The sequence below is a fragment of the Seriola aureovittata genome, chromosome 3 (assembly GCF_021018895.1).
Source record: "Seriola aureovittata isolate HTS-2021-v1 ecotype China chromosome 3, ASM2101889v1, whole genome shotgun sequence".
In the NCBI taxonomy this organism is placed as follows: domain Eukaryota; kingdom Metazoa; phylum Chordata; class Actinopteri; order Carangiformes; family Carangidae; genus Seriola; species Seriola aureovittata.
This window is the reverse complement of record NC_079366.1, coordinates 13,369,836-13,397,659: the sequence shown is the minus strand read 5'-3', so window position 1 is coordinate 13,397,659 and position 27,824 is coordinate 13,369,836. Positions and strand designations below refer to the sequence as shown.

At 41.5% G+C, this 27,824-nt stretch overlaps 3 protein-coding genes across 4 annotated transcripts; all 3 read left to right on the top strand.

The window, feature by feature from the left end:
• Positions 1-897: 897 nt before the first annotated feature.
• Positions 898-8,809, top strand: LOC130166825 (probable ATP-dependent RNA helicase DDX5). Its single transcript, XM_056372604.1, has 13 exons — positions 898-1,086; positions 2,359-2,539; positions 2,772-2,868; positions 3,030-3,163; positions 3,775-3,840; positions 4,449-4,590; positions 4,750-4,910; positions 5,215-5,387; positions 5,491-5,601; positions 5,797-5,858; positions 5,961-6,020; positions 7,481-7,702; positions 7,992-8,809. The coding sequence occupies exons 1-13, from the start codon at positions 1,046-1,048 to the stop codon at positions 8,447-8,449; spliced, it is 1,908 nt and encodes a 635-aa protein (XP_056228579.1). The 5' UTR covers positions 898-1,045; the 3' UTR covers positions 8,450-8,809.
• A 701-nt stretch (positions 8,810-9,510) lies between these two features.
• On the top strand, positions 9,511-14,093 carry polg2 (polymerase (DNA directed), gamma 2, accessory subunit). Its single transcript, XM_056372607.1, has 8 exons — positions 9,511-10,395; positions 10,940-11,045; positions 11,654-11,759; positions 12,213-12,398; positions 12,947-13,084; positions 13,223-13,303; positions 13,471-13,571; positions 13,690-14,093. Exons 1-8 carry the CDS (start codon positions 9,915-9,917, stop codon positions 13,853-13,855), a joined length of 1,365 nt encoding a protein of 454 aa, XP_056228582.1. The 5' UTR covers positions 9,511-9,914; the 3' UTR covers positions 13,856-14,093.
• Positions 14,094-14,433: 340 nt separating this feature from the next.
• srp68 (signal recognition particle 68) lies at positions 14,434-25,455 on the top strand. 2 transcript variants are annotated; one of them, XM_056372606.1, is made up of 16 exons: positions 14,434-14,592; positions 15,012-15,078; positions 15,910-16,023; positions 16,252-16,447; positions 16,684-16,766; positions 16,887-16,996; positions 17,197-17,276; positions 17,486-17,626; positions 20,856-20,954; positions 21,151-21,212; positions 21,711-21,864; positions 22,151-22,245; positions 22,546-22,675; positions 22,766-22,841; positions 22,948-23,000; positions 23,120-25,455. In XM_056372606.1, exons 1-16 carry the CDS (start codon positions 14,505-14,507, stop codon positions 23,345-23,347), a joined length of 1,776 nt encoding a protein of 591 aa, XP_056228581.1. In that variant the 5' UTR covers positions 14,434-14,504; the 3' UTR covers positions 23,348-25,455. The 2 variants fall into 2 exon arrangements, with proteins under 2 accessions (XP_056228581.1, XP_056228580.1); XM_056372605.1 differs by having other exon boundaries at positions 21,148-21,212.
• The last annotated feature ends 2,369 nt before the right edge of the window (positions 25,456-27,824 follow it).

Genomic DNA, 27,824 nt, shown 5'->3' with positions numbered 1-27,824 from the left:
AGAGCTTACAAATTTTAATGTAGATATTTTTGTTTTGTGATTTTAGTTGTGTGAAATGTCTTTCCTCTTTTTTTCTTTTTTTTTTCTGTCTCTGCAGGCACCACTATGCCACACATGATTTATATCAACCAAATGAAAAATGTTGGAGAAATGAAATGATGGAGATCAGCTGGATATATCAAATTGTTTTGACAATTTGTCAAATTTACTGAATACACCTAGTTTCCACATTCAAATACTGTTGTAATTAACTATGTTACATAATATTATTTCTCTTACAAATAAATGTTATCATCTGACTGCTTGCCCAACTGGACTTCGTTGTGGTGATGTTGCTTTTCCCCTTCATCTCTGCAAATAAATTTGTCACTAATCACAGTGCAACAGTATATCCTACAAAAATATGTTTATTAACTACAAATTTTTATATCACAAATAATGAATAGGAGTATTTTAGGGCCCATCCTATTTTCTGCTCTCAGAGGTGTTGATTCAACTGTGTGGTGGGTTTGGAGGCTGCAGTTTGTGGTGCTTATGAGTTGTATTTTTTATAAAAAGTCTATAATTGTACTGTGTTATACTGACAGGTGTCAATGACGGCAAATAACAGAGCAGCAGCACAAACTACAGCCTCCAAAATGATTATCAAGTTGAAGAGAGGATTTATTGTTGTCAGTTTTAACTGGCCCAACAAGATAAATAATCCAGGCAGACATCTGTCACATTTTCTAATTAAAATATTCCCATGAAATTTGTCACATTAAACACTGAGGCGGTTAACTGCTTAGTGCAGCTTGTCCCCATTACATTCCGTTACTGAACGCAGGTGTACGGGAATTAAATAGTACCACAGCGGGTGGTGCGCATTGATACAATGTTATCCGCCTCGTCTGACCTCACATCCGTCTCTCCAGACAGATTTTTGTCTGCCGGCATTTTCTTTTTATTTTCCCTGTGCTGATATTTTTTTGGACTTAAATTAATCTCCTGTTTTGTTGGCCGGCTTAAGGGAAGTCCGTTTTCCCCCACAGTAGTCTGCTACACAATGCCTGGCTTTTCAGACAGAGATCGTGGCAGAGATAGAGGGTAAGTCAAGTGTCAGCTCTGGGGTTCTTAACGTTAGCCAGGATGAGCAGTTTAGCAAACGGTAGCTAGCGGTACTGCTGTCATGGCTGTACTGGCAAAACAAGACACTTGTCTTGTAGTTTATGTGGCGAGTAGATGTTATTTGGCTACACTCGAGAATTACATGTGACAAGAAAAACTGTTTTTATGTGGTCTGGCGCCGCTGCATTGACTTGACGTATCTGCCTATTGGAGGTAAAATGGCAGCTAACTACGACTCTGTGTCGGTGGCTGAGCAATTGGCACGGCAAGCCTCTTTTAAATGCCAATGTGACGCAGTAGCGTCTTCTCTTTATACTTTTTTGCAGTCCTGACGAATTTATTTTTTAACGACCCGTTTTCCGTTAGTAGTGTCACCTGCAATGTCGCTTACCAAGCCCCTTAACGTCCCCGTTTTATTGAAGTATGAACCTGGTCACATGAAACTCAGTTCAGTAATCTTGACAGTTTAACTTTAACAATGAGCACGGCGATATACAGGTGTCAGACATTTAAATCTGGCTCTGTCTAAGCAGTTATGGATTTGGCTGCGTCAACAGTTTGTAGGAAACTATCAACTGTCACTATAACAGTGACAGTTGTGAAAAACGTCATAGATGCTTAGTGTTTGTTATTCGGTTCAATACTCAGTTCCTAGCTTTGCCTCTAGGGTATCAAGTATCTCTCTGTTTGGAAGATTGTATTTCCTGTCACAAATGTGGATTTATCTGTTTACACATTTAAAGTCCCTCCCCCTTTTGTGTAATTTGTTTACAAGGTGCTAGAACGGGGAAGACAGGAATGTAATCCAGGAAAGTGTGTGCATAGTAGTAAAGGCAGTGTTGAAGTGACACTGCAGTGCTTCAGTATTGCATGTCTATAAAGATGAGGGATAAAAGAGAGGGGTAAAAACAACTGTAAAATTCAGTGTGCAGAGACTGGGGTGTTCTGACTTATAACTCCTAGCAGTGTTCCTAGCAAGCCAAACTCTAGAAATGCTTAAACCTGCCCCTCCCATTATGCAAACAGTAGCATCTTTTGTGTCAAACCATTTCAAGGCCAAGCTCAGATGAGCCTGTTGACATCACTAAGTATCATCAGTGGTATTTTCTCAAACTTCACTGTTGTTTCCACAGGCTGAGTAATACTAACCATGACTAGTTCACACAGCTTTTATATGAAAAATTGGTTGCCCTTTATTAGGTGTCATTTCTGGCTGCCCTTAATGTTGTGTGTTCCTGTCTTTTACACAAGGTATGGAGGAGGACCCCCTCGTTTTGGTGGTGGTGGAGGAGGCAATAGGGGCGGACCCCCTCCAGGAAAGTTTGGCAACCCTGGTGAGAGGCTGCGAAAGAAGCACTGGAACCTTGATGAGCTTCCAAAGTTTCAAAAGAACTTCTACCAGGAGCACCCAGATGCCACCCGCAGACCACTTGTAAGGATGGCTTCCCACTGTTTCTTTTTTATGCTTACATTTTTATTTGATTTTACTTATTTGATTCTCACAGAATAAGTAACACATCATGTGAAGTTAAAGATAAGACAAAATGTAATGATCTGTCACCCAAGAGAGATATTCCAACTCACACAATCAATAGCTTTTCTTGCTGTTTTTTAAAGGTTTGTGTATATTGACGTTGTTTTATTATTTCTTCTTCCAATTCCAGCAAGAGGTTGAGCAGTACAGAAGAAGCAAAGAGGTTACAGTCAAAGGCAGAGATTGCCCAAAACCAATTGTAAAATTCCATGAAGCTGCATTTCCTAGTAAGTGGAAATTCATGCTCCACTACGCATGTAATTTTGAGAAGTCCTCTGCCTATCTACTAATATATGTTGAATATTTCAGCCATACTGTGTCACTGCCAGAAATGTTGATGTTGATCTAGATGTTTCAATGATTTAACTTGCATACCTTATTTCTTTAGGCTACGTCATGGATGTTATAGTCAAACAGAACTGGACTGAACCAACCCCGATTCAGTCTCAGGGGTGGCCTGTTGCCCTCAGTGGCAAAGACATGGTTGGCATCGCACAAACTGGGTCTGGGAAAACCCTTGCAGTAAGTGAAGTGTTTTCCAGTTATGATTTTCAAACCCTATCTACCCAGCACAAACAAGATAAATTTGTTGTCACCTTTGCATCCCAGAGCAGTTAAGACATAATACCACTTTTTCCATACGCAAACTTAGTGCTCTTAGAAAGTAGTCTGTAGCCTTTTTTGGACCTTGCTTTGTGTACCAGGTTTTGCTGTAGCTACCTAAATGAGAAAAGAAACTAGTTACTATACATGAGAGAGGCATGATTATCCTGGTAGTGTGCTGTGGGTTAGGCCATATGTTTTTTATTTTGTTTTTTTATTCAGTATTTTTATGTTCCGTGTAGTCCAGTTTAGTCATGGCATTCTGGCACCATTCACTACCACTCACTGGGTTGACTTGTCATTGCACTGTTATCCAGAATAACTATCTCAGATTTGAACAGAATGACATAGACATTTAAGACAAGATTTTGCAACTTGAAACAATGTTAACACTTATCAGCTGAAATAGACGCTGGTGATGTCGTGAAAATAAATGCCCTCTTGGCAGGAAAGTTTTGCTTTTTAGAGACACTAATCTAATCATGTGCTGTATGAATTGTCGTTTTATTTATTTTATGTATTTTTTATAGTACCTTCTGCCTGCAATTGTGCACATCCAACATCAGCCATTCTTGGAACATGGAGATGGACCTATTGTAAGTACAATGCAGCATATACTGTTGTCTCTATTAGCACAGGATGATATGTACAGATATTGGATTTTTTTTCTCCATTTTTGAAACAAGAGGATTTTTAAGCTATCACAGTTTTATACCTGGATGCCCAGATGATGCTTAGCATTCACATCATGCTTATAAATCAAATGTATTGATCTGTATATAGCTAATTTTTCCACTTTTTCCGCCGAATTTTTATATGGTGTGTCAAACAAATCAAAAAACCAATGAAGCTTCTATCATTTGTGCACGTCTTGTGTTTCACCTAGTTGCAGGAAGAATTTTCCTTTTGGGAGCAAAGTTTTCCAAGAAGTACCATAATATTATGGTGTCAGTAGGCGGGGTTTGCTCCCTTCTGGGAGGCAGCTGTGAAATGCAGCGTGGCATGCCATTGTGCAGCTAAAACAAGCAATACTTGGCAAGTTGAAATCGACATTTGTGGTCCTGGCATGCAGGAAGCTGTTGTTTTGCTCTGTCTGTTCATGAGTTGATAGACACAAATGTTGTTGTAAATGCCTAATATATACATGTTGTACACATTCAAGTTATTTTATTTATTTTCAAAAATTGTATTTATCTTCTTTTAGTGCTTAGTGTTGGCACCAACTCGTGAGCTGGCTCAGCAGGTGCAACAAGTGGCTGCTGAATATGGCAGGGCCTCCCGTCTCAAGAGCACCTGCATCTATGGTGGTGCACCCAAAGGACCCCAGATCAGGGACCTTGAGAGGGGTATGCTTACTTTGATCCTTTAAGTGAATATTGCTAAATTCATTTGGCATTTCTTTGCTACTATGTCTTTGCTTTGATTACATTTGAAGAACTCTTTGATTTACATTTGGGCAATTTACCAGTATCAAAATTGATTGTGTTTTTCTTGTCTTGTTTAAGGTGTTGAGATCTGCATCGCCACCCCAGGTCGTCTCATTGACTTCCTGGAGTGTGGTAAGACTAATTTGCGCCGTTGCACATACCTGGTGCTGGATGAAGCTGACCGCATGCTGGACATGGGATTTGAACCTCAAATCCGCAAGATAGTTGAACAAATCCGGGTAAGTTGTTTCCTTTCACTTGGCAGACATTTGATATTTTTGATATAATGTCCAAGAAAATTGTCACACCACCAACTGTTTTGTTTATGAGTAAAAATGCACCAGAAGATGAAATTAAAGTCATACTGATGGAAATAAAAAATAAGTTTGTCAAACAAGCTGCAACCACTTAAATGAACTGTTACTGACACTAAAATGTCTGACTGGTACATTCTAAGTTTAACACTTAAACAGTTATGTGTAAGTGTTAAATTTACATGGAAACTGCCAAGCTGTTACAAGTCCTCTCTCTTGTCCTTACCAGCCAGACCGTCAGACCCTGATGTGGAGTGCCACCTGGCCTAAGGAAGTTCGCCAGCTGGCTGAGGACTTCCTGAAGGACTACGTCCAGATCAACATTGGAGCACTGCAGCTCAGTGCCAATCACAACATCCTACAGATAGTTGATGTTTGCAGTGACATGGAGAAGGAGGACAAGTCAGTAGATGATTTCCATTTCTCCTTTTTCAGTATCATTTGATCAACTGATGCGATGAAAAAACAGTTTTGTCTCAACCTTCTTCTATCTCCTCTTTGTTAGACTGATCCGTTTGCTGGAGGAGATAATGAGTGAAAAGGAGAACAAGACCATTATATTTGTGGAGACCAAAAGGCGTTGTGATGAGCTCACCAGGAGGATGAGACGAGATGGGTAAAGATCTCCTCTCTGTTCCTTTAAAGGATGTCTGTACCTTACATGAATTCATTTGTTCATCTGTCAAGTCTTTTTGGTTTTTGGTTATGCCAGGTGATAACTGTTCTTTCTCGTTGCTTGTTAAAACACAAGCGCACTGAAATTAGTTTAAACTGGGCTAGGAATGCTTAATGCTCAATGTGTCTGTCACAGTTGGCCGGCCATGGGAATTCATGGAGACAAGAGCCAGCAGGAGAGGGACTGGGTCCTTAATGGTGAGATTTAATAAATTACATTGTTATGGTTTTAAAATGATTTAAGAGTCATTGTCACAGGCTGCCCTGTAATTTAATTAAATACCGGCTCTCTCCCTTCAGAATTCAGATATGGCAAAGCTCCAATCCTCATTGCTACAGATGTGGCCTCCCGTGGCTTAGGTCAGTATGCCATTGAGTAGTACCACTTTCTTATCAGTGTTACACTTATTTTAAAGAAAGTGGTTTTGCTTTCTTTAACTTTTCTATGCATTTTCTGAGTTTTTCTCACCTTAAGGTGGAGTCTTTGTGGCAGGCGCTAGGCATGACAGTCCCAGGCCTCGAGAGGGAGATGGATGACATATTGGAAGTGCTCAACTGGCTTGCCACCCAGTGGGCCTAGAGAGGTGAAAGCTCTTGTGTGCCAGTGATCTTCAAAAGGCTGTGTGGCTAAGCCTTTGTCTCTGATATGTTGTTGAAATACACACACATCTGTTCTCTGTCCATGGATTTCACCTGACAAATGCCATCCAGCTGTTTCCAACTCAAACGTAAAAAAAAAAGAAAAAAGATATGCTTGATGCTGATGTGACTTTTGCCTTGCATGCTGTTGTGTTAGAGAGCGCTGTATTGCAAGTCACTTGTTTGAGATTTGGAACAATTGTTACCTTTCGGAGCTTGTATCACATAGCATGGGTGCTTGTGAGCCTGTCTAAGCTTTCAGTTGTTTTCTTTTCCCGTCAAAGTGCTGGATTTCTTGAAATGGAGAGAGCAGTTTGAAATATTTTGTCTCTGAAAATTGATGAGACCTGGCACATGTGTGTAGGGGGTAGTGGGAACACCTAGTGAGAGGAGAAAGAGAGTGAGACAGCTCAAACCAAAGTTCCTCCCTCGCCTGCGTTTTATAGTCATGTCGAGACCTGCCAACGAGAGACATTTTCTCAAGTGAACACTGGCTTCTTGGAAGATCTTGCCTTGATGAGACTGATGAAGGGTGTGGGGGCAATTGTTCTGTGTTCGCTGAGGGGTCCCGCAGGGTTCAATGCTTGGGCCTTTTTCATTTTTTTTGAAGGGGCCCCTGTTCAAATTAGTACTTGGTCTATTTTGTCTTGGCAAGACATGCAGTGCGGCCTTTAATATCAGGTTTCTTTTGAGAGTGTACTGGGAAAAATGGACCTGCAAAAATGTACCACTCAATGGTCCTATATTGGCACATGAGGACGCCCCAGTGCATATCGTGGCCCAACTGCGTAGAAGCTCCTGGATGTCACTTGACAATTTGTGGGGGATTTCGCTGCATTGGGAAAGGACTAGTGAATGCATACTCCTTTATGGTAAGACCTAAATCCATTTCTTTTTCTCCCTTGGTAACAAAAGGGAGAGTGAATGTCTTTTGGATCTTTTTGATTATGGTAAGCAATTGGAGTGTGCATCGTTTCTCTCTTCCCACAGTAGTATTCCCATGGAATAGTTGTGTACAAAATATTATGTTGTTTTAACACGTTTTCCTCCACAGCCTAATGACCAATTTCTTTCCCCAGCCTTCACAGTTGCTAACTTTTCCCTTTGATCTGGCTGTTGTGGTGTGCAAAATCCTGTGTGGCCTCCATGTTTTGTTTTGCCACACTGCAACACTTTCACAGATGTGGAGGATGTGAAATTTGTCATCAATTATGACTACCCTAACTCCTCCGAGGATTATATCCACCGAATTGGACGCACAGCCCGAAGTCAAAAAACGGGCACAGCCTACACCTTCTTCACCCCCAACAACATGAAACAAGCCAGTGACCTGATCTCTGTGCTCCGCGAGGCCAACCAGGCCATTAACCCCAAGCTGATCCAGATGGCAGAGGACAGAGGAGGTAAAATCTGTTACATGTTGGCATTAATAAGCATATTAACATTTTCTTTAATTATTATTCATGACGGAGGATATTTTATTATTATAAGTAAAAACAAAACATTTCATTTTCATTTAGGTAAAGTATGTGAGCAAATAAGAATTTAACAGTCCAGGGGGAGTTAAGGGCTCTATTTATCTAATTGATGTCTCCTAGTTGTGCTGCCATGTTGATTAAGGTTCAGTGTAGTAACAGTCTGAACCCACTCCTCTCTCTCCTTTTGTCCCTCTCCTGTCTTCATCTCATCCAGGTCGTGGAAGGGGGGGAAGAGGTGGCTACAAGGATGACCGTCGCGATAGGTATTCTGGGGGTGGGAGGAGCAACTTTGGTGGTAGTAGTTACAGGGACAGGGAAAGTGATAGAGGGTTTGGCAGTGGGCCGAAGAGTGCCTTTGGTGGCAGCAAGGCCCAAAATGGTGGCAGCTATGGAGGCAACAGTGGTAACTCTGGTGGTAGCTATGGCAACAACAATTATAGCAACAGCAACGGACAGGGTAATTTTGGTGCTCCAGCAAACCAGGTGGGTGCCTTTGGTAACCAAAGCTTCCAGGGCCCCCCTCAGTTCGGGGCCATGCAGAGGGCCGCTCAGAATGGCATGAATCACCCGCCATTCCCTTTCAATTCTCAGCCGCCACCACCACAGGCCCAACAGCCACCACCCCCTCCACCGATGGTGCCCTACCCCATGCCACCACCCTTCCCACAGTAGATATGATATACGCACAATATATGGGAACCAACATGATTTTTGTTTAGTCTTGCAATCTTACAGTATGATGATGATTATTATTATTATTATCCTTTGTACTGTTTAACTTTGTTTTGCTTACAGCAGGGTTGGAATTATTCAGAAAACCCAGAGCATTAAATGGAGTCATAGACATGTCTCCTATAGTGCAACTATGATTGCTGCACTTTTCCTTGACTGTTTTTTGTTACATTCCTCGGTAATTTATTTTTACTAGGTAATGCAGTGTTTTCAGTTTGTGGTATGTTTAAAGTGATGTTAATGAAGATCATATAAAAAGGGTTTGTGTAGCCCTTTTAAATAAAAATAAGAAAATGGAAACCTCGTTTTTGTGTGTTTTGTTTGGAGGTTTGTGTTGGAAGAATTATTAGAGTTTGGATTGGTTTGGCATGGATCTGATCTGGATCTTTGACATGGTTCATTGGCACACTGGACCTTAATACAGTATCTGAACACATTTTTGACATTAACACAGGTTATGAAGTGAGTAGGTTTGAAAGATGGAGTGAATGAAAGAAGTCACACTTTGAAATTGCAAACTGCTGCACAGAAATGGGAAGTCTGGGCATAATGGATGTCTACAGCCCCTGGACGTCTGCACCTCTCCTTTGGAGCCACAAACCTATTACTGACCCTGCTTGTGCTTGTACTAATGTTCAGGCCTGTTGCCGCCATTGAGGCCACTGAGCATTTAGAGGCCTTAGTGAAACAATGACATTTTTTTGGGGGGGGTATTTAAAGTTGTATTAATATATTATTTACCTCACTGGCACTATTTTTGGTGTTTCATTTTGTAGCTTTGTTGTTTTTGTTAATAAATTGTTCATAATCCTAACCTGAAACAACCATACTACTAAATACTTCTGAAAAGGCTATTATATAATTTCAATATACGATACAGTCTATTTAAATGTTTTTTTTTTTTTTTTTAAAGCCTGACATAAACAATTGATATGGAAAGCCCCAGCTGACATGCGTTGTAACCCGGATGTACAAATATAACTTCCGGATGATATATCACATGTATCTCCTGCGAACCAGTGAAATCCAAAGTTTGCCCGTGGTTATCATTCAGCAGTAACCGGGCAACTATCAAGCCAATGCGGACTCTGAAGACACTGACGGGCTCTAACATCAGCGGCTTGTATGTTTGTACATGCTGTTCAACAGGCTGAGGACTACACAGAGACTCATTTCCCGCTGAGCGTTTATTTCTGGGATGAACAGAAACAGTTTACTCTGAACAGTTTTTAAGAAAGTTTATATGCCATACTTACGCTAATAATTTGTTTTAAGTTAAAATGTTTAACCTGGAGCATTTAAAATGTATTTGGACGGTGAGGAGTGGCCAGGTTTTTACTCATGGGGTTGCATCGTTTGACTAGACAATCTTTGGACAAATATTAATTCTCTCAAGCTTCTCATCATGTTAAATCACTGTGTCAGACGCGCTTTCACATTAAAAACCTCGCAGAGCAGAACAGCAGCGCACCTGCGGCTCAACAGAGGACGCTGCAGTGCATCATGGAGTGAGGATTTGGATGAAGTCAGGACTCTGCTGCAGCTCTGCCTGGACAGACACTACATCTCACGGGGTCAGGCTAACGCCGAGCTGTTTCGGCGTGGGATGAGCTGCAGCTATGGACCTCTGGGCATGGAGCTGAGGAGAAACCTGCTGGAGCAGTGGTGGCTCTCTGTGACCAGGTCCACAGCTCAGGTGTTTGGGATCAACACCCTGAGCAGCAGCAAGGACAGAGAAACAGACAGAGCAGGACAACTGAGGATGGTTGAGTCTGAAAACTTAAAACAAATACTTGAGCAGCAAGAGCTGAGCAAGGAGCAGATCATCCAGGAGGTGCAAATGCTGCTTCAGAGGTCGCCATCTGTGAGAACAAACTTACTTCAAGGTAAATGCTGCATACCAGAAAGTTTTCAATTAGTATGTAATAGTATATAATGGAAAATGATTATGATAGCATCTAGTTTCAAGGGCTGTGTAGCAAGATGGACCATCCTTGTCTTAGCAAACCATGGCTTCAAGCTCAGCAGAATCCTGGTGCAGAGACTGACGGTTTTAAGGAACTTCCTGGGCTGAGCCAGTCACAGTTCAAGCTCCTCCAAACAAGCAATATGTTTAGGTCCAGGACTTTATCAGTGGGAATTTGTGCTCTGCCTCAGAGGAAGTTTCACATGAAAGCTTCAACTTAGGGCAAAGAAATCCTCCCCATCAAGTGGCTGAGACTAATAAATATTGTATTGGATCAGATGATATGATGAGAACCAAGTATTGCACTAGTGAAAAGAGTAGCACATGGGAACATAATGACATCCTCAACTTGTAACAAAAAAGAAGAAAAACAACGTTTGCCATTCCAGCCTTATTCTTTGTTGAAATGCAAAATTTGGATTAACTGAATAAAAAACATGAATTAAGTCTGCGTCTGCTCTCAGGTGCCTTGGAGCAGTTTGTCCCCTCGTTGGAGCTGGTGAACACGAAGCTGCCTTTTGGCCTGGCCGAGACTGGTCTGTGTTTTCCGTCCTCTGACGGTTCTGGTTGGTGAGGCTTCATCTGCTGTGTATCGTCTGTTTGTCTCTCTGTGGGTGAAGAGACATGCTTGTGAAAAATTATGTGTGATTGACTGTGTGAAATTTGGGATATGGAGGATTTTGCTCCTTGATGAGTTCATGTTAACACCACCTCTATGATGTATGTAGGCAAGTACTCTTCATTAGTAAAACCTCAATATGTTTAATAAATCTTTATTTAACACCCCAGCTGTATGTGGAACTTAAGCTGACTGCTCCTACTATAAAAAGTTACATGACTATTAACATGTGATGTGTGCATCAATAGATTATTCTTTGTCTTTTTGGTCAGTATGGTTATTTTCAAATCCGTGCCCCGTTTGTATTTGGGCTGCAGCTCAAACACGTCCCAGGGATCAGATCAGTTTTGATGGTTATGATGTCAATAATCTTTTGCATTTACTGTATGTTGTAGCTCACTGTTCATTATTTAATACTAGAGGGCAAACTGACTCTGATTTTCTGAGGTAATACACAGTTGTGTTTTTTAAAAAGATGTTATATTTTTAAGAGAAAAATATTATTTGAAAAGCTACAAATGTGTTGTACTAATATAAATATTAATTATTTTTCTGCCAGCCCTGCTGAGGTCACTCAGACGTCTGTGGTGTGGTTCTGCTCTCCTCGCACCTCCTCGCAGTGGCTGGATCACTGGACACGACAGAGGCTAAAGTGGTGGAGGAAAGTGAGTATTTAAAGCAGTGTCTCCCAAAATTATTAGGAGTTTGTATCTGGGCTAACACCTCATCAAGGACTTTTTTTTTACACCTATGTAGGTACTTTATTGGCTGAACTGGCACAGGTGACGAGGCGTGGTGAGAAGCCTCTTGACAAAGAGTAACTCTGACATTCAGATCCTCTTTGTGAAATTCAGAGACCAGATTGGTTTTGTGGACCTGATTTATTTAGCTTTTCACATTAAATAAGACGAGTTGACTGTTATGCGCCCTAGTTCCTGAGGGTCGAGGTCAGTGATTGACATTTGAAGGGGTCTAAATATTCCATGCTCTGTATTTTTCAAACATCCGCATTAGGTCAAGAAGTGCGTCTTTAAGGCCACATCAGGATAAGTTACAAAATCATGTCAACTCACGCCTTCCCTTTGTTCCTTCTTTTCTTTCAATCCGTCCATTTCCAGTTTGCCCTGTCTCCGTCCGACTTCAGCAGCTGTGACATCCCGGAGGAGGAACTTGTGGTGGCGGCGTCTCGTGGTGTGAGGATCACCTACAACTTCCCGTGGGGACAGGAGCCTCTGGAGACCCTGTGTAGCCGAGGAGATGCTGAGCTGCTGCAGACACACAAAGGAGCCCGATCCAAACTACAGGTCAGTCTGCTTCTTCTATTTAGTGTCTTAATGTGAACAACGCAGCTTTTTTGTATGAGTACTGTTTGTTATGTCTGAATTCAGTTGCGTCATTGTAACTCCAAGTAACACTTGACTGATTGATTGATTATTAGGATCTAATAATCAATACTCCCACACGGAAAGCAGAACAGTATTGTGGCTTGTTTTGAGCCACGCTTAATACACATTTTTCACATCGTTTTGACAAGTCAAAGCTGCACAGGTGTCATTAATGACATTAATAATGACTGCATTGTATTTAACTTTGCCGGTTCTAATTGATTGATTGGCTAATCATTGATCTTGTTAGTTCTCCCTGGCTATTTCTTGCATATATTTCTTGCAAATATCTGCAGCCCTATAGTAATTCCAGTTGATTCAATCATATTAAGTTTGTTTTATGTTGAGCTTCCTATTGGTCATTTTTCAGGTCACAGTTAGGACTCTTGTTGATTAAACACAATCAGCTAGCCACTGTTGTTGTTGCATTTCTTCAGTGCAATCACATGCAGTGTTAATTGTTTCAGTGTCGAAATGGGCGCAAGACAGTTCCTCACGTTGTCTCTGTAACTGGGAACATGGACCGTGGTTTGATGGCCTTCATGTCCAACTCACTGCAGCTGCTGAACAGAGAAGACGGCAAGCAGAGGCTGCAGCAGAGAAAGGTAATGAGCTACATTTAAAAAGAAAAAATCAGGAAGATGATGGCTTGATTTGTTTTTTTTCTTCTTTATAATGTTATAATTACTTTCTCTCTTGTGATGTGATTCTGTCACTGAGTTTTGGTTCTCTTTTAATTTCAGGTGCTGAAGTTGCATCCAGTGTTGGCTCCAGTCAAAGTGGCTTTAGACCTTGGCAGGGGAGCCACTGTGGAGCTGAGACAGGTAAAAAAAACAAACATTTATTAACAGTAGACAGGAATGATAAATTGCTTTTTTAGTGCTGGGTAAAAAGGATCTTTCAAGTTATAGAATCAGCACAAGTGCTTGAACGTGTTCATTGTGTGCTTGTCAAATCAAACAGAACTGATGAACATCCAACTATTTTATAGGTTTGTGAGGGCCTTCTTCAAGAGTTTATGGAGGCTAAGATCTCTGCATGGCCGGGGTATCTTGAAACTATGCCAACATCAATGGAGCAGCTGAATGCCAAGTAAAGTGTTATTAAGCACTGTAATGGATGCAGAATTGCTCATTAAGAGCAAATGAGAGATGTTTCTCTTGCTGTGGACTGATGTTTGTATGCGTGTCTCTGTGCCGTTGCATTGTAGGTACGATGAGATGGGAGTGCTTTTCACTGTGGTGATCAGTGAGAACACCTTGGAGAGCGGCCTCCTTCAGGTCCGCAGTAGAGACACCACCATCAAAGAAACTATGCACATCTCTGAGATTAAGAAATTTGTCTCCAGATACATTTCTGCTGCCGACAAAATCTGAATGGACTTTTTGTTGGAGCAACTATAACGTGTCTGATTATTGTGCTGCCTTGGTTTTGCATCTTGTCTACACACAAAGCGTTTGCACATTGGCAGCCTCCTTTCAGTACATCTAAGGCAAAGAGGTGGATAATTTGTGTTTTAACTATGTGATGAGACGGTGGTGCTCGTATTGGAGGATTGCTATATTTGTTTGTTATTGTATTTCTGTCTTACTTTCTATTAAAATATAAACAGTTTTTCTTTTGATATTTGATTTTTGTTTGCAATAATTTGGTGGGCTTTTGCATTTGGAGGAAATCTGGTAAAATATCGATTTTTAATTATGTTATGTACAGTCTTAAGCCTTGATTTGCTCCTGTACTTTATGTAACTGTAAAGGATGACATGTTTCTTATGAGGGCTTTCACTGTTCTGTCGTGGGGGTTATTGTATTCCAGTTTTAATGATTGCAAAGACAGCCCTTAAAGTGCATCCCTCAATTAGAAAACTCGTATCACATTTCCTTTGAGCACAGCCTGTACAGTTGAGTGGCCGAGAAAACCTATCAGCCAAATCTCGCGAGGTTTGGATGTAGCTCTGCCCGTCCCTGACTCTACTTCTGACTGGGCATGTGTATGTGTGTGCCGCTTAGCTGTTAGCATCTAGAGATGGCCGCAGACAAGCAAAACGAAGCTAAAGTTTCCCCCATGGACGAAAACAAAGAAAATTTATCGGACGGAGGACTTGGACTGGAAAGTATCCTTCTCAGCACCAGATGTGTAGCGATGTTTTTATTGAGTTAATTTGCCCCGGCGAATCTGTGTCAGGTTCCCGAAGCTAACGTTAGCTTCTTAGCTAGCTCGCTCAGAGGATAACGTTATTAGGCGACGTGTCACACTGAAGCAGACTATGTGTGGCATACAGGAAAAGCAGATTTAAATGTCTTGTCATGTAAAGTTTTGTCAACTCCTAGGATAACTAGTAAACTATGAATGCTAGTTTGTGTGAGATGCTGTAAACATGTCAATCTGTTCGCTTTAAACTGTTGTAACCTCGTGAGTTTTAGTAGCAGCGCTAGAGCCATACAGTCTGGATCTGTACATCCAATGCTAACATGACTGACATACTCAGTACTAATGATGGGAATGAGGTTGCCCCTTAACCCTGAATTTCAGTCTTGCAAATCATCAAGGAGTCCCAGCAGCAGCATGGCCTCAGGCACGGAGATTACCAGAGATACAGGTGAGCTGAATGCAGTCAGACATGACCCTTAAAACTGCACCAAATGCACAAAATCTGTACAGATGTCTGTATTGAACTGTCCAGTTTGGTGTGGTTGTTCACATAGAGGGGCCCAGTTTTATCTTCATCAGAACACATTAGTAAACCGTATCTGTTAAGGTTCTCCTGTGAATTGACTTTGAATGCTCTCACTGTCATTAGATTTGTTTAATTCTCTTTGTATAAAAGTGTTTAGGTTGGTGACCACATTCTTGTGTCACAAATTGAGTCAGCTATATACATTGAAACCTCTGCTGCCATATGGTTCATGAGACTGTGATGTGTGCAAATAGTTCATTGATTCTTATGGTTTGTTAAACTGTGATGTACACTGAATGGCCACTTCAGTTCTACTGTTATAAAGCTTATAATGTTCAATTCTGTCCCCGTTTGAAGCCAGAATAGTAGAGATTTTTTTAGTATATTGCAGTCCAGTAGGAAATAGCCAGGATGTTAAGTATAAAGGTTGAATTTATGGTAAAGCTGTTGTATTGAATAAGAGTGTTCAGGAGTACCTAATAAAGTGGCCACTGAGTGTACTTTAGACGCCACCATTGTCACCACATTAGCTGTTTCGAATTGGCTAAAATAACAAGTTAGAAAAACAATGGCTGTTCTGTAGACAAACTAGGTTATTGAATCTTATTTTAAAGAAAATACTGTCTTATATCTGTAAAAAAAATATTGCATTGTGTTACCATAATGGTTTCTTTGTCCATTTTGAGAAACTGAGATAGAAATGTACATTATTGATTTATTATAATATTAACGTCCTTGTCTAACCGTTTCCAGGGGCTACTGCTCTCGCAGACTGCGTCGCCTACGCAAGACTCTTGGTTTCAAGATGGGAAACCGACACAAGTTCATTGGGAAGAAAATAACTGTTGAAATGCTTTCTGACAGCAGGTGAGGATGGTTGATAACATGTAAATACATTAGTGTGTTTCTGTGATCAATGGACTTTAATACTTTTTGGAAAGACTTGAAGAAATGAAAATATGCAATGGTTTCATTCTCTTAACTTAGTCTCGTAAAAGTGACACCTTCAGAAAATAACGCTCCACTGTCGACAAAAATTAATGAAAACACTGTATGCTGCCAAAGAACTGATGTAGCTCCCTCTCCTCCCTTCAGGTATCTATTGCTTGTTTTGATGGAGGCAGAGCGTGCGTGGAGCTACGCCATGCAGCTGAAGCAGGAGGCCAATACAGAGCCACGCAAACGCTTCCACCTGCTGGCACGTCTACGAAAGGCTGCCAAGCACAGCGAGAAGCTGGAGAAGCTCTGTGAAAGCCACCGTGTTGATGCCAAGACCAAACTGGAGGCACAGGTACGAGTGTGGATTCAGAGATACTTTGCAGGTGTAAAGAGTATATGGTATACATTTACTATGATACAGCAGTCTCGTCATCCTTTGTAACATTTTTTGATCCTCGCTTGTTAGTATGTATGAAACAAAATGACTGAAGTTGATACAAAGGTTTAATTATTTAAAGCCATGTTATCAGGAGCGAACTTCTGATTGTTTCAACAGACACTAATAAGGGCTAATGTATTTGAATTCAGGCCTACACTGCATACCTCAGTGGCATGGTGGAGTTTGAACTGCAGGAGTGGAAGCGTGCCATGGAGGCTTTCAACAAGTGCAAGTAAGTTTTAACATCACTACAGTTTCTAAATACACTGCCAGAATAAGTGGATGTATGTTTATCATCTATGGATTTTTATTACAGTTGGGAAATATAAAACCCAAATTTTTGTCTTGTCAGGACCATCTATGAGAAACTAGCCAGTGCATTCACAGAGGAACTGGCAGTCCTGTACCGCCAGCGTGTGGACGAGATATCGCCCAACATCCGCTACTGTGCTTACAACATTGGTGAGTAACACACACTTCAATGTACACATACTGGTGGGGGAAAATTCAGTTGATCCTCCTCAACATAATCGACAGCCCCGTTAGACTCATTTAGGCATGCAGAGACATTGTTCACAAACAGCACATGTCCAAAAGCTCATATCTCCCTCGCCTCACACATACACTTTGTGACTGGATTTTTTTCCCCCTCCTGTTTGCAGGTGACCAGAACGCCATCAATGACTTGATGCAGATGAGATTGACTGGTGGAGGAGGCGGCATGATGGCTGAGAAACTTGAGGTGAACATACAGAAGTTGGAAATTTGTTCATATGCTGGTATCATCAGTTATCTTTCATATATTGGTGATGCTTAATATCATGTTAGTGGGTGGGACATGCGCACACTCCTCGTGTTAATAAAATTTGAGATCAAATATTTAAGGTGTCTTCGCTCTTGAGGATAAGAAAATCCATGTTTTATAACGCATGTTTTATTTTTTCTCTTCAGGCCCTGATCACTCAGGCAAGAACCAAGCAGGCAGCCACCATGAGTGAGGTGGAGTGGCGAGGTCGGACGGTGCCCGTCAAGATTGACAAGGCCCGCATCTTCCTGCTGGGTCTTGCAGACAATGAGGCCGCCATTGCTCAGGCAAGTAGCTCATGCTCTGTAGATCTTAAATCGACCATCAATCTGAAAGTCTGAACATTTCTCAATATCGTTACATGGCAGCGCTCAGAAAGACACACAAGTTTGTCCCCAAAGCCTAAATCATGAATTCTGTATCAGCGTGAATACAGGGTCAGGGTCAAGTGACATTAATTGTGTTATCTGGACAAAATATATGACCATACACAACAATAAGTGTGAGCACTTCTGCCTAAGCACACACCCAGTGTAACATAAAAGCCAGTTTATGAACATTTCTCTCAGAACTAGTTCTAAAGACGTGCAGGTCAGATCTCGGTGTCAGAAAGTTACAGAAATGATCGGCCACTAGTCTGATTCACTTGATGTAGGCTGTTGGTGTTCTCCCCCTTTTCGCTTCCCCTGCGTCTTACCGTTTTCAAGATTCCCTTTCGCTATGGGAAACAACACCAACAACCTTTGATGAAGATTTGGATCATACAATCACACAGTCGACATACAACTTTGCTGCTTTTCGAGGTGTTTTCTTCGTGGTGGAATTAGCCATGTTAATGACAATACTCACCTCCACACGTGCAAATGTTCCCCCTAAACAAGTTCCTCTCCAACACTATTTGTGAAGGACACTTTAGCTGCATCCTGGGCTCCGAGTGCCACCTAAAACAACTGTGATTGGTTTAAAGAAATGCGAACAAGCCAGAGCATTTCTTCCCTACAGCAGAGTGGGTGCAGCCAGACCATTCTCCTGTGCTGACAGCTCTGTGGAGGTCGGTCTGGCTGTACAAGACTAGTCAGATACAGGCCTCCCCTGTTGAAAAGGTGTGTGGGAAGGAGCGCTCCGACGCTATCTGTTCATCTGACATGCAGTACAGAAAGAGAACAAATCCCACTTAAATAGAACCATATAGATGTACTCTATAATCATGTAATGGCAACTGCTATGCTTTGTTTTCAGCTCCAGCTTTCTGGCTGTAATTGTATGTCAATCCCCCCCACAGTCTCCCCACTGTGTTTCCTCTCTCTCTCTAAATCTTAAAATAAATCTAATCTTTTTATTCTAGAAAATGATTCATTGTTACCCACTTAGTCACCACATGGTAAAAATGTTCAGTTCATGCTGCATCAGAAGGCAAATCAGTATCACCCAACCACTCAACACCACCATGTCACATCTGCATCCTCACATGCAATAGAGTTCTGACAGTCTTATCATTTGTTGGGCCAAATCTGAAAGTTCATCCTTAAACATAAATATCCCGTTTGACCTGGAAGCCAAAACCCTATCTCAAATCTGTTCTGATGTGATTTTCAGACCTTTTTTTCCTCAGTTTCTCATACCTGCATGTGCAACTACTCCTCCAATAGCCAATTTTCCTTGTAAAGGTCCAGTTCCTTAAACTTTCAGGAGGTGGCACTCTCCTCTTTACTGTCTCATGTGTCACCACAGCTGATTCCTCCTGGTTTTTCTGTGCCTGAAGGCTCGGCACACCCTCTGTACACACCTGCCACACCCACAGTCACTCAGATCTCTGGCATGCAGCCTCTCTCAATGCACGACTGCATTCTGTGCATTTCAGACCACACATAAATACAGGACTCCACCCAGCAGGTCTCTGTGGACAGATTAGTATTATCATCTCTAAGCACCATTCATTCTCAAATGGACCCTTTTGGGGCTCAACTGTAGCGTTACACGTCATTGTTAAGGTAAAAATATCTATGACTGAATGCAAGGGAACTCACTGTGAAGCTGCCGATAATTATCATAGTTGATTGTTTTGTTTTTCTAATATTTTAAGACTGGCTGGACTTTAAGACTCTTAGACTTTAAAGTAGTTGGGTGCTACTTGTCCTAGATTACTCAGTGGAAATGAGCCAAGTCAAACCAACACTTTAAGCTTCCCCATGTGTTGCACCTGATCCTCAGTTCTTGGCCTCTTGGGACAGGAAACACTGCGTTGGGCCGTACATTAGTCCTAGTTGAAGACCTCTGTCGACAGCTACCGCCTCTCATCAGTTTATCCATTCAGCCCTCCGTCTGAACGACAGAAGATGTTCAACAGGTTGAGCTGGTTGTGCAAGGCATTGCCAGGGTGTTGGCACAAGTGTGAGGTACTACAGTAACATCAACTTTCTGGGTGGATGAGAGCACTTTTGTAACCAAGCTGTAATCAATTATCACTACGAGGGCGTTTTCTCATAGCATTCTTCCTCTGTTGCTTCCTAAGGGATTACTGTCTCTTTAAAGAAGCTGTGCCAATAATGTCATCCAGAGAAGTGTTAACATCCTTTTACAAGAGCTTCAAACCAAAAATAAAATTCTATCAGCATTTCCTCTGTCATCAATCTCTGACATTCTCCCCTTTTACTCTAATCCCACATAACCTGAGAATATCCTAGAGTAACACAGGCATATTGTATGAGTGTGTTGATGAAAGAAAGGTGAGGTGAAGAACAATCCTGGCATTCATAAAAGATCTGAACCCTGAAACTCCAGTGTCTGATTACCGATGGGTTATGTGCAGGAATGTATGGGCAGCCTGCCGGGCCACATACCTGCGTCTGTCCCCCAGTTTGCCACAGTCACATTCCTGCTTCACTTTTGCTCTTTGTATCAACTACTACAACTTCTATACAGGAAATATTTGTGTCTGCATGATTGACCTTTAATTACTGTAAGTGTTGCTTTAACCAGGTGGAAGGTTGTTGTAAACGTGTGCCTGAGTGTCGAGCCGATGTGCCTACTTTTTGTGTTTCTGTCTGATCCTTAATCTGTTTTTCCATCCCGAGTGTGGATGGGCTTAACAATAAATGCATTTTAATGTGAAAGAAGTAATATTCCTTTACTGTGAAACCAGAAGTGTTGACGTGAAGTGTGATATTCAAGGTTAGCTAACATCACCAAGGAATTGTTCCAGATGCTTTTTTCATCTTGAGGTTGATTTGAAACATTACATGAAAAAAACGTTTTTACTTCAGTGGTGAACAGCCTAGAAAACAAGGACTGGTGTTTTGTTTTCAAACTTAGTAATATGAATAAAGTCTGTATGAGGAAACCAGTGAAGCCCTCCCATCATCTTGCTTCCAATCATCTTTCTGTTGTCTAAGAATCGCATCAAATACCACACAACAGAGGGATGGTGTATGAACAGAAGTTAACTAATTTTAAATGTTGCAGTTAGAAATGAATTAAATTAAGCTGTAGATCTTAATTAGTGTTTCTGTTGTGCAGGCATCTAACGAGGAGACCAAAGAGCATCTGTATGAGACCCTGCTGGCCGAGTGCAGAGACACCATCCAGGCTGTGAGAGAGGAACTCAAGAGTGAGGCGGTAAGATGCACCAGGCTAAAATATTGACATTTTTTAGGTGAAGGGGATGGATGTGAAGTCGTTTGATTTTAATGACCGAGGGGTCTGCTGACAGGTCAGACTTGCCAGTTTGAGCCTTACAGCTAAGATATGTGATATATGAACAGGAATGTGAAAAAGGGTTATTTAAAAAAAATTTTGCTTGTCCTTTCAGAAGCAGCGAGAAAGGAGCACTGATGCCGACAGTGGCAAGGTGTCCAACCTGCAGTTCCTGCACAGGTAAAAGATACAGTTGTACTTGAAACAGACTTCAGATGAGACTTGTATCTGTGCTTGTAAATGTCAGGATCCAACTTATTTTTGTCTATCGAGGTAGTCACTGTCAGAATAAGCAACCATCCTCAAGGGTTTCCACTGCCAATTTGTCATTATTAATTAATCTAATAATTTTCTATATGAATTATTTTGTCTATGAAATATCAGAAACTAGTGACAAAAGCTCATAACTCTCCAGAGCCTGAGGTGGCCGCCTCAGATTCCTTGTTTATCCCACCAACAGTCCAAAACCCAAAGACACTGAGTTTACTTTCATGTATGACAAAGAAAAGCAGCACATTTGTACATGTCACATTTCTGAAGCTGAAATCGGAGAATGTTTGGCATTTTTGCTTAAACATTACTGAAATTGAAATAAAAAAAAAGTCTCCCTGTCCTCATTTCTTACTGAGATTTATCTCTGATAAGTGAAAATGATTGTGCTGCTGTCTCCTCTCCCAGTTACCTGACCTACATCAAGCTGTGTACTCTGGTGAAGAGGAATGAGAGCATGGCCCATACTCTTCAGGATAAACTGAAGGAGCCTGAGACCGACGAGAGCAAGAGGGGTCCCCGTCCACAGGACCTCATCCGCCTCTATGACATCATCCTGCAGGTAAATGACTGTCTGCATGTAAGGTAGTTGTTTTAAAAGACCACCGCCTTATTTTCTCACAAATAATTACAGCATATACTTTTAGTGTAGTCTAATTAATCAGTCACACACAGGTATCTCTCAGGTGTGGGGAGCTGATTGTGTTGTCAGCAGTGAAGGGATGTGTATTTCACTCTGTTTGACGGTCACCGTCACTTTCTTCTCACCTTATTTTTCTCCCCATGTCCACATGTCTCTCTCCCTCCCACCACTTCCTTAACCCTACTCTGTCCGTCCTTCTCTCCAGAGTCTGGCGGAGCTCTCCACCCTGCAGGGTCTGGAGGATGACCACACCTTCCAGAAGGAGGTGTCCCTCAAGACGCTGGTCTACAAGGCTTATAGGTCAGACATTTTCTGATTTGAAATGCTTCAGCTGCATCTCGAGTGTTTGTTAAGGAGTTAAAATTCAGTGCTGCCAAATATTAATCAATGCATCAGTTGCTGTCTTCTTGTTGTCTTGGCTTATTTCTTCAATAGAGGCCATTATTTATAACATAACTACACACAGTTTTGTCTGTGACCTGTTTTCTCATGTCTTATTTCTGATCATAAAATGCTCTGTTTGAAACATAACTATTCAATACATAAAAAGTTACACTCCTGTTGTTAATGTTGTGTTTCTCTCCTCATTTCCCCTTGCAGGTGCTTCTTCATTGCCCAGTCCTACGTGCTGGTGAAGAAGTGGAGTGAGGCCCTGGTGCTGTATGAGAGGGTGCTGAAATATGCCAAGGAGGTCCAGTCCAAGAGCAAGAGCCTCAACAACAGTCTCAAGGTTGTTTATACATAAGGACACTCAAACACACAGTAGCACTGTCAACCTCACAATAGAATGATAAATAATATCCATCGTGAATTTGTGTAGGATCTCCCTGATGTTCAGGAGCTCATTGCCAAGGTCAACGCTGAAAAATACTCACTTCAAGCTGCTGCCATTTTAGGTGAGGGAACATTTTGAACTGTCGGCTTTCTAACCAGCTCATTTGTTTTTATGAAAACCCATTAAGCCTGATTCTTTTCTGTCCTGACGAACTGTTTGTGTTTCAGACACTGATGAGACCGCTGAAGTTCCCTCTCAGCAGCAGGTGAAGGACAACACGGTAAGACGAGAAAAAAGAAGAGACACTTTGCACCAATATGATAAATTTTGTCCCAACTAGAGTAAGTTAAAAGTAGGTTGACATGTTGATGGTCACTTTCTCACTCCTCCTCCATGCAGCCCCTCTGCAACCGCCTGGAGACCTTCCGCCTTGACCCAGCCCTCGTAGGAAAGCAGCCCAACCTGGTCCAGTTCCCCCCTGACTTCCAGCCAATCCCCTGCAAGCCCCTGTTCTTTGACCTTGCTCTGAACCATGTGGCCTTCCCACCGCTGGATGACAAGGTGGAGCAGAAGGGCAAGGGCGGTCTGACCGGCTACATCAAGGGCATCTTTGGCTTTGGCAGCTAAATCAAACCCCAGGCTTTTGCCTCCACATGAGAGCCACCAGGCCCAGAGTTAACCACAAACAACCAGACTTGGGTCAGTTGTTATAATAATAATTTCACTTGTTTTTAATTTGATTTGTGGTGCCTAAGTGCAAGACGAGTGGAGTTTGCAGTTCTGAAGAAGGCAGTAGAGTGGGTCTAATCTTCAAAGAAAGATTATAGAAAAAGAAAAGTAATCACATCAATTTCCAATAGCAATATGACCCAAGTCCACCTGCCACCTTTAGTAATAACATGAGGCTGCGTGGGTTCCTAGCAGACCTTCATTTGAGCTATGGAGGTGCCTGTGACTTTAAAGTTTTACAGGTTACCATGCCATGGTTCTTGATGCCTACAGCCAAGTTGTTAATCTCACAATCTTGTCAGAGTAAACCAAGCCACTTTGGCATCACTGGTAACTTTTTTTTCAGTGTTACATAAGCGCCTTCATTTAATTGTCTCAAATTCTTTCCTTTTGTGTGTGTTTCAGCATTGTCTCTTAAACCTAAAACGTACAAAGTGCAGTCTTATCTCAGCACCTGTTGTGCTCATTAAGAACCAGAAATAACCCTGTGACCTGTAGCTCGACAAACTGAAGCTGATGCAATTATCAAGCGTCTTCAGCTGCGTCCCATTTCTTCCCTCTTCACTTTCACCGTGATCTCTCTTCCTTTTGATTCCACATTATTATGTGAATTAAAACCTCTCTCTGTACACTGACAAGTCAGCCCATCCCGTCTTCCTCCACATAGATTTTTGTTTACCACAGCAGCTACAACACCTTGCAGCTGGCTCTTGAAAAAGCATAGGAAACACTACAGGCCAGTAATGCAACATTAACCTGGATGTGATAAGCTGCTAAAAGCACAAGAAGAGGAAGATATCTAGACGCTTTTTGTTCGTCTTTTGTAATTGGCTCCTGATGGGTACAAGTCATGTGCGCAGTTGTTACCTCTTCACACAGAGGAAAACTGAATTATGAGAGTTGTGGGAAGAACTGGGATAAAGCTTGAAAGTTTTAAGTGCAACAGGATGATGGAAGACACAGCCTTGAATCAAAGTGTGAAATGTTGTTTTCAGAAAAAGAAGAAAAAAAAAAAGCTGAATGGATCATTGTTTTAATTTCTTAATATCAACTGGTCATACTGTTAATGTTGTACTGTGTGATGTTTGGGACTGAACTTACCATAATGTCAGACAAGAGTCCAACTGCTTCAACTCGTCTAGATGGAAATGCAGAACTCACATTTTATCACCACTCTCATATTTTCAAGGCACATGCTTTCTCTACAAAAGGGCCTGCTGGCTGGTGACCATGTCGTACCCTCCCCGAAGTAGGAAATAGCAAGTGCAGCTCCTCAGACTGTAATTAATTCCAGCGTTGTTTTTATTTTGACATTTGCATTTACATTTTAGCAAACCTGCCGTCATAGGACAGCAGTAGACATTCAGGACTTGAGGGAGTTTTTAGCAGCCTTTTCATTCATCACACCACCACGCCTCTTCGTCCATCATCAGTAGGACTAAACTGTTTTCACCACCAGTTACATGTATATGTCTATACTGTAGCGCTAGAAAAATGTGATGTCATCGGTTGTTTGCCAGTCATAATGTAGAGTCATGTCTTCTTGCTACACCAAAGCCACTCATTTCCTCTGATCCGTACGGGACCTGTTTCACCTGTGATAACTGGTGAAACTCTAGCTAGAGGAATGTTTGTGTCACTCACTCAGTCACACATGTAACTGTTTTGCTGACTTATTTTTATCAAAGTTTTGTTTTTCTTTTTTTCTCCCCTTTAGTGTTTTATGTTGATGAAATAAGATGGAGGTGCTGGAATAGTTCCAGCACTGTACCTCGGACAGCCTGGAACACATTTAGTCATGATCAATAATTGAAACTATGAGGAATGTATGATTTGATTTAGTCTCCAGGCCTATAATTAAAATATATTTGCACCAAACACGGGTTTTCTTGATGTTTTTCATTCCAGTCTTGTATGGAAGAATCAGTGGCATTAATTTTTAACTGTGGTTCTTTGTCATTCAGATATGACCATGATGGTGAAAAATAAACGTTTATATTGTGGGATCATCTTTGAATTAATCTAGAATCACCATTAAAACCAAAAAGGTTCTTAAGAACATAAAGACTTGTGTGGCTGTTCACTTGCACCTCTGTGTTGGGTGTGGGTGTGTCACTAGGAGTGCGTAGCATGCCTCAGCAGGGTGTGAATGTGTTTATTTTACAAATATGCATTTTCAGAAGTGAATAATTACGACGGTGGTTGTTACTCAAACACAACCTGACGTATAACTTACTTTTTCTGCCTTTTAAGAAAAGATTCACAAGTATATTAAATTAAATTAATTACAACTCCACCCCCCCCCTCCCCACCCACACACAGCATCTCTACCTGATTCCTTATCAACTGCCTGTCATCACTGTCCTCCACACACATACCTTTGTCACTCCAGAAATGTGCTCTGCCTGGATGGACTGAGCATATCTGTGTCTTGATGAGGTGGAGATGAATGTTTATCTGCAGGAAGAAACCAGAGACAAAATGCACTACTACAGGCTGTTCAGTGTATTCATATTTCTATTAATCAATTAAAATGGTGGAAGTAAATCAATAGCAACAGGAAAACATATTTATTTGTTGACACTCACTCAGGTATCCATGTTAGATCGTACGGTACAAGGGAGAAGTGAAAAAGTCTGTGTCCAAGCATCAAAGCTTAGTAAGACCTGAGATTTACTTTGTGAACAAGACAACCGTGCAGTGTTTACCTGCTGTGTGTAGTTGAATGAAAAACACTGACACACCCTCACTGTGTTTCTACCTTTGTTGTTTCCTTTTTGCTCATCTGTTTGGTATTTGGTGGCACGCAAATAGTTTCTTGCCATGTATATGTTTCGCTGAAAACCATGACAATTGACTTGAGGATGTGTCTGACAGAGACAGAGCCACTAGCATGGCTGGAGACTCATAGTTAAGCTTTCACCCTCACTGAGGAAACGTGTCTGAATCAACAGTCTTTTCTGCTGAGTGTTCAGTGTCTTGTTCAGTAGCGTAACAAACATAACTGAAGTATTTGAAAGTATGTTTCATTCCCTCTTTTTGCCCTGAAGCCTGGACATGTGACCCTGCTGCTTCAGAAGGGGAAGGCCCCACAAAAGGAAGCATATCACACTGTGGTCCTTCATTTAGTGCCCCAAAACTAAACCATTTTAACATTGACATTTAACCTTTACTCCTCACCTTGAAACTGTAGCTGACGAGACACCATAAAGTACATTTAGTAGCTATTCTGGAGCTTTCAACCATCTCAACAGATGGAGTTTGCCAAGTTGTCAGGTAATTGTAAATATTCAGATTATACATTTTTCCGAGCACATCCCACTTAACTTCCATGTTGCATCTGAGATGACATTGAAAGTTCATGTTTGACTTTGGGAACAGCAGTTCATGAAATGATCTCATGTGGTCCATTTAGTTTACTGGAGCTTTCGACACATAACGATTTATATGCATTTCATCTAAAAAAAAAAGAAAGAAAGAAGCTTTTATCTCAACTTCTTAGCCGACATGGACTGAAAGACCTTAAAGTGCATCCACAAGTCCATGACAAGTGGGCACAGTATATCTGCTGCATCTGCATTTCGTGTAATGTGATCGAAAGCTCCAGGAACGGCTGCTGAACGGACCTTGTGGTTGTTTCTGATGTCATTAAATCATGATACAGGAAAATTTGTTCTGTACATCATTACGATGCTATGGTGACTTAATTGTGAGCTGAAAAATACAACCACAATGTAACGCTCAGCAAAATAAAGAGTTTCTGTTTTCCAGACAGTTGGACGCACCCAGATAAGTGAAACCATATGACTGGACACATCAAAAATGTGAGCTCTCTGTGCTGTTGCACTGCAAAGAAAGTCGCCCAGCTGCATTCCTCGCCATGATTCCCTATTGTTGATATGCTGCAGAGAGACGCCCTGATCCTGAATGACTCGCAGGTCTGTAGATGCTCCACACGGCACGCCGTCTTTAATCATTAGCAGAACGACTTGTGCATCTATATGAAGGTGTTAGGTAACAGACTTCCTTTCTGTCCCCGAGGTCGTCGGACACTTTTCCACTGTTGACTGTAAACACACTGGGTGTCTATGTTTGTAGCATCAAGATTATCTGAGCCTTGGCTGAGGGTTAACACAGTGTAGTGTCAGGGTGAAGAGAGGGGTGAACAGGGCCGATATCGATACCTAGTCTTACATTTAGATTTAGTTTTGTGACATTTAGAGTCATGAATAATAATGATAAGAAGAAGTCAGAGAGAGAGAGAGAGAGAGAGAGGGGAGATCAAGACGAAGAGAGAAAAGGAGCAAAATAAAACAGCTCACTTAGAGTTACAAAGATAAAAGTACAGAAAGTACAAGTACAATCAATTGTCATG

Coding starts and splice junctions, on each gene's coding strand:
- srp68 (XM_056372605.1), top strand. CDS start 14,505: ATGGCCGCAGACAAGCAAAACGAAGCTAAAGTTTCCCCCATGGACGAA. Junction 22,246..22,545: donor CTGGTCTACAAGGCTTATAG/GTCAGACATTTT, acceptor TTCCCCTTGCAG/GTGCTTCTTCATTGCCCAGT. Junction 22,676..22,765: donor GCCTCAACAACAGTCTCAAG/GTTGTTTATACA, acceptor GAATTTGTGTAG/GATCTCCCTGATGTTCAGGA.
- polg2 (XM_056372607.1), top strand. CDS start 9,915: ATGTTAAATCACTGTGTCAGACGCGCTTTCACATTAAAAACCTCGCAG. Junction 12,399..12,946: donor GAGCCCGATCCAAACTACAG/GTCAGTCTGCTT, acceptor TAATTGTTTCAG/TGTCGAAATGGGCGCAAGAC. Junction 13,085..13,222: donor AGAGGCTGCAGCAGAGAAAG/GTAATGAGCTAC, acceptor TTTTAATTTCAG/GTGCTGAAGTTGCATCCAGT.
- LOC130166825 (XM_056372604.1), top strand. CDS start 1,046: ATGCCTGGCTTTTCAGACAGAGATCGTGGCAGAGATAGAGG. Junction 2,540..2,771: donor ATGCCACCCGCAGACCACTT/GTAAGGATGGCT, acceptor TTCCAATTCCAG/CAAGAGGTTGAGCAGTACAG. Junction 2,869..3,029: donor CCATGAAGCTGCATTTCCTA/GTAAGTGGAAAT, acceptor TTATTTCTTTAG/GCTACGTCATGGATGTTATA.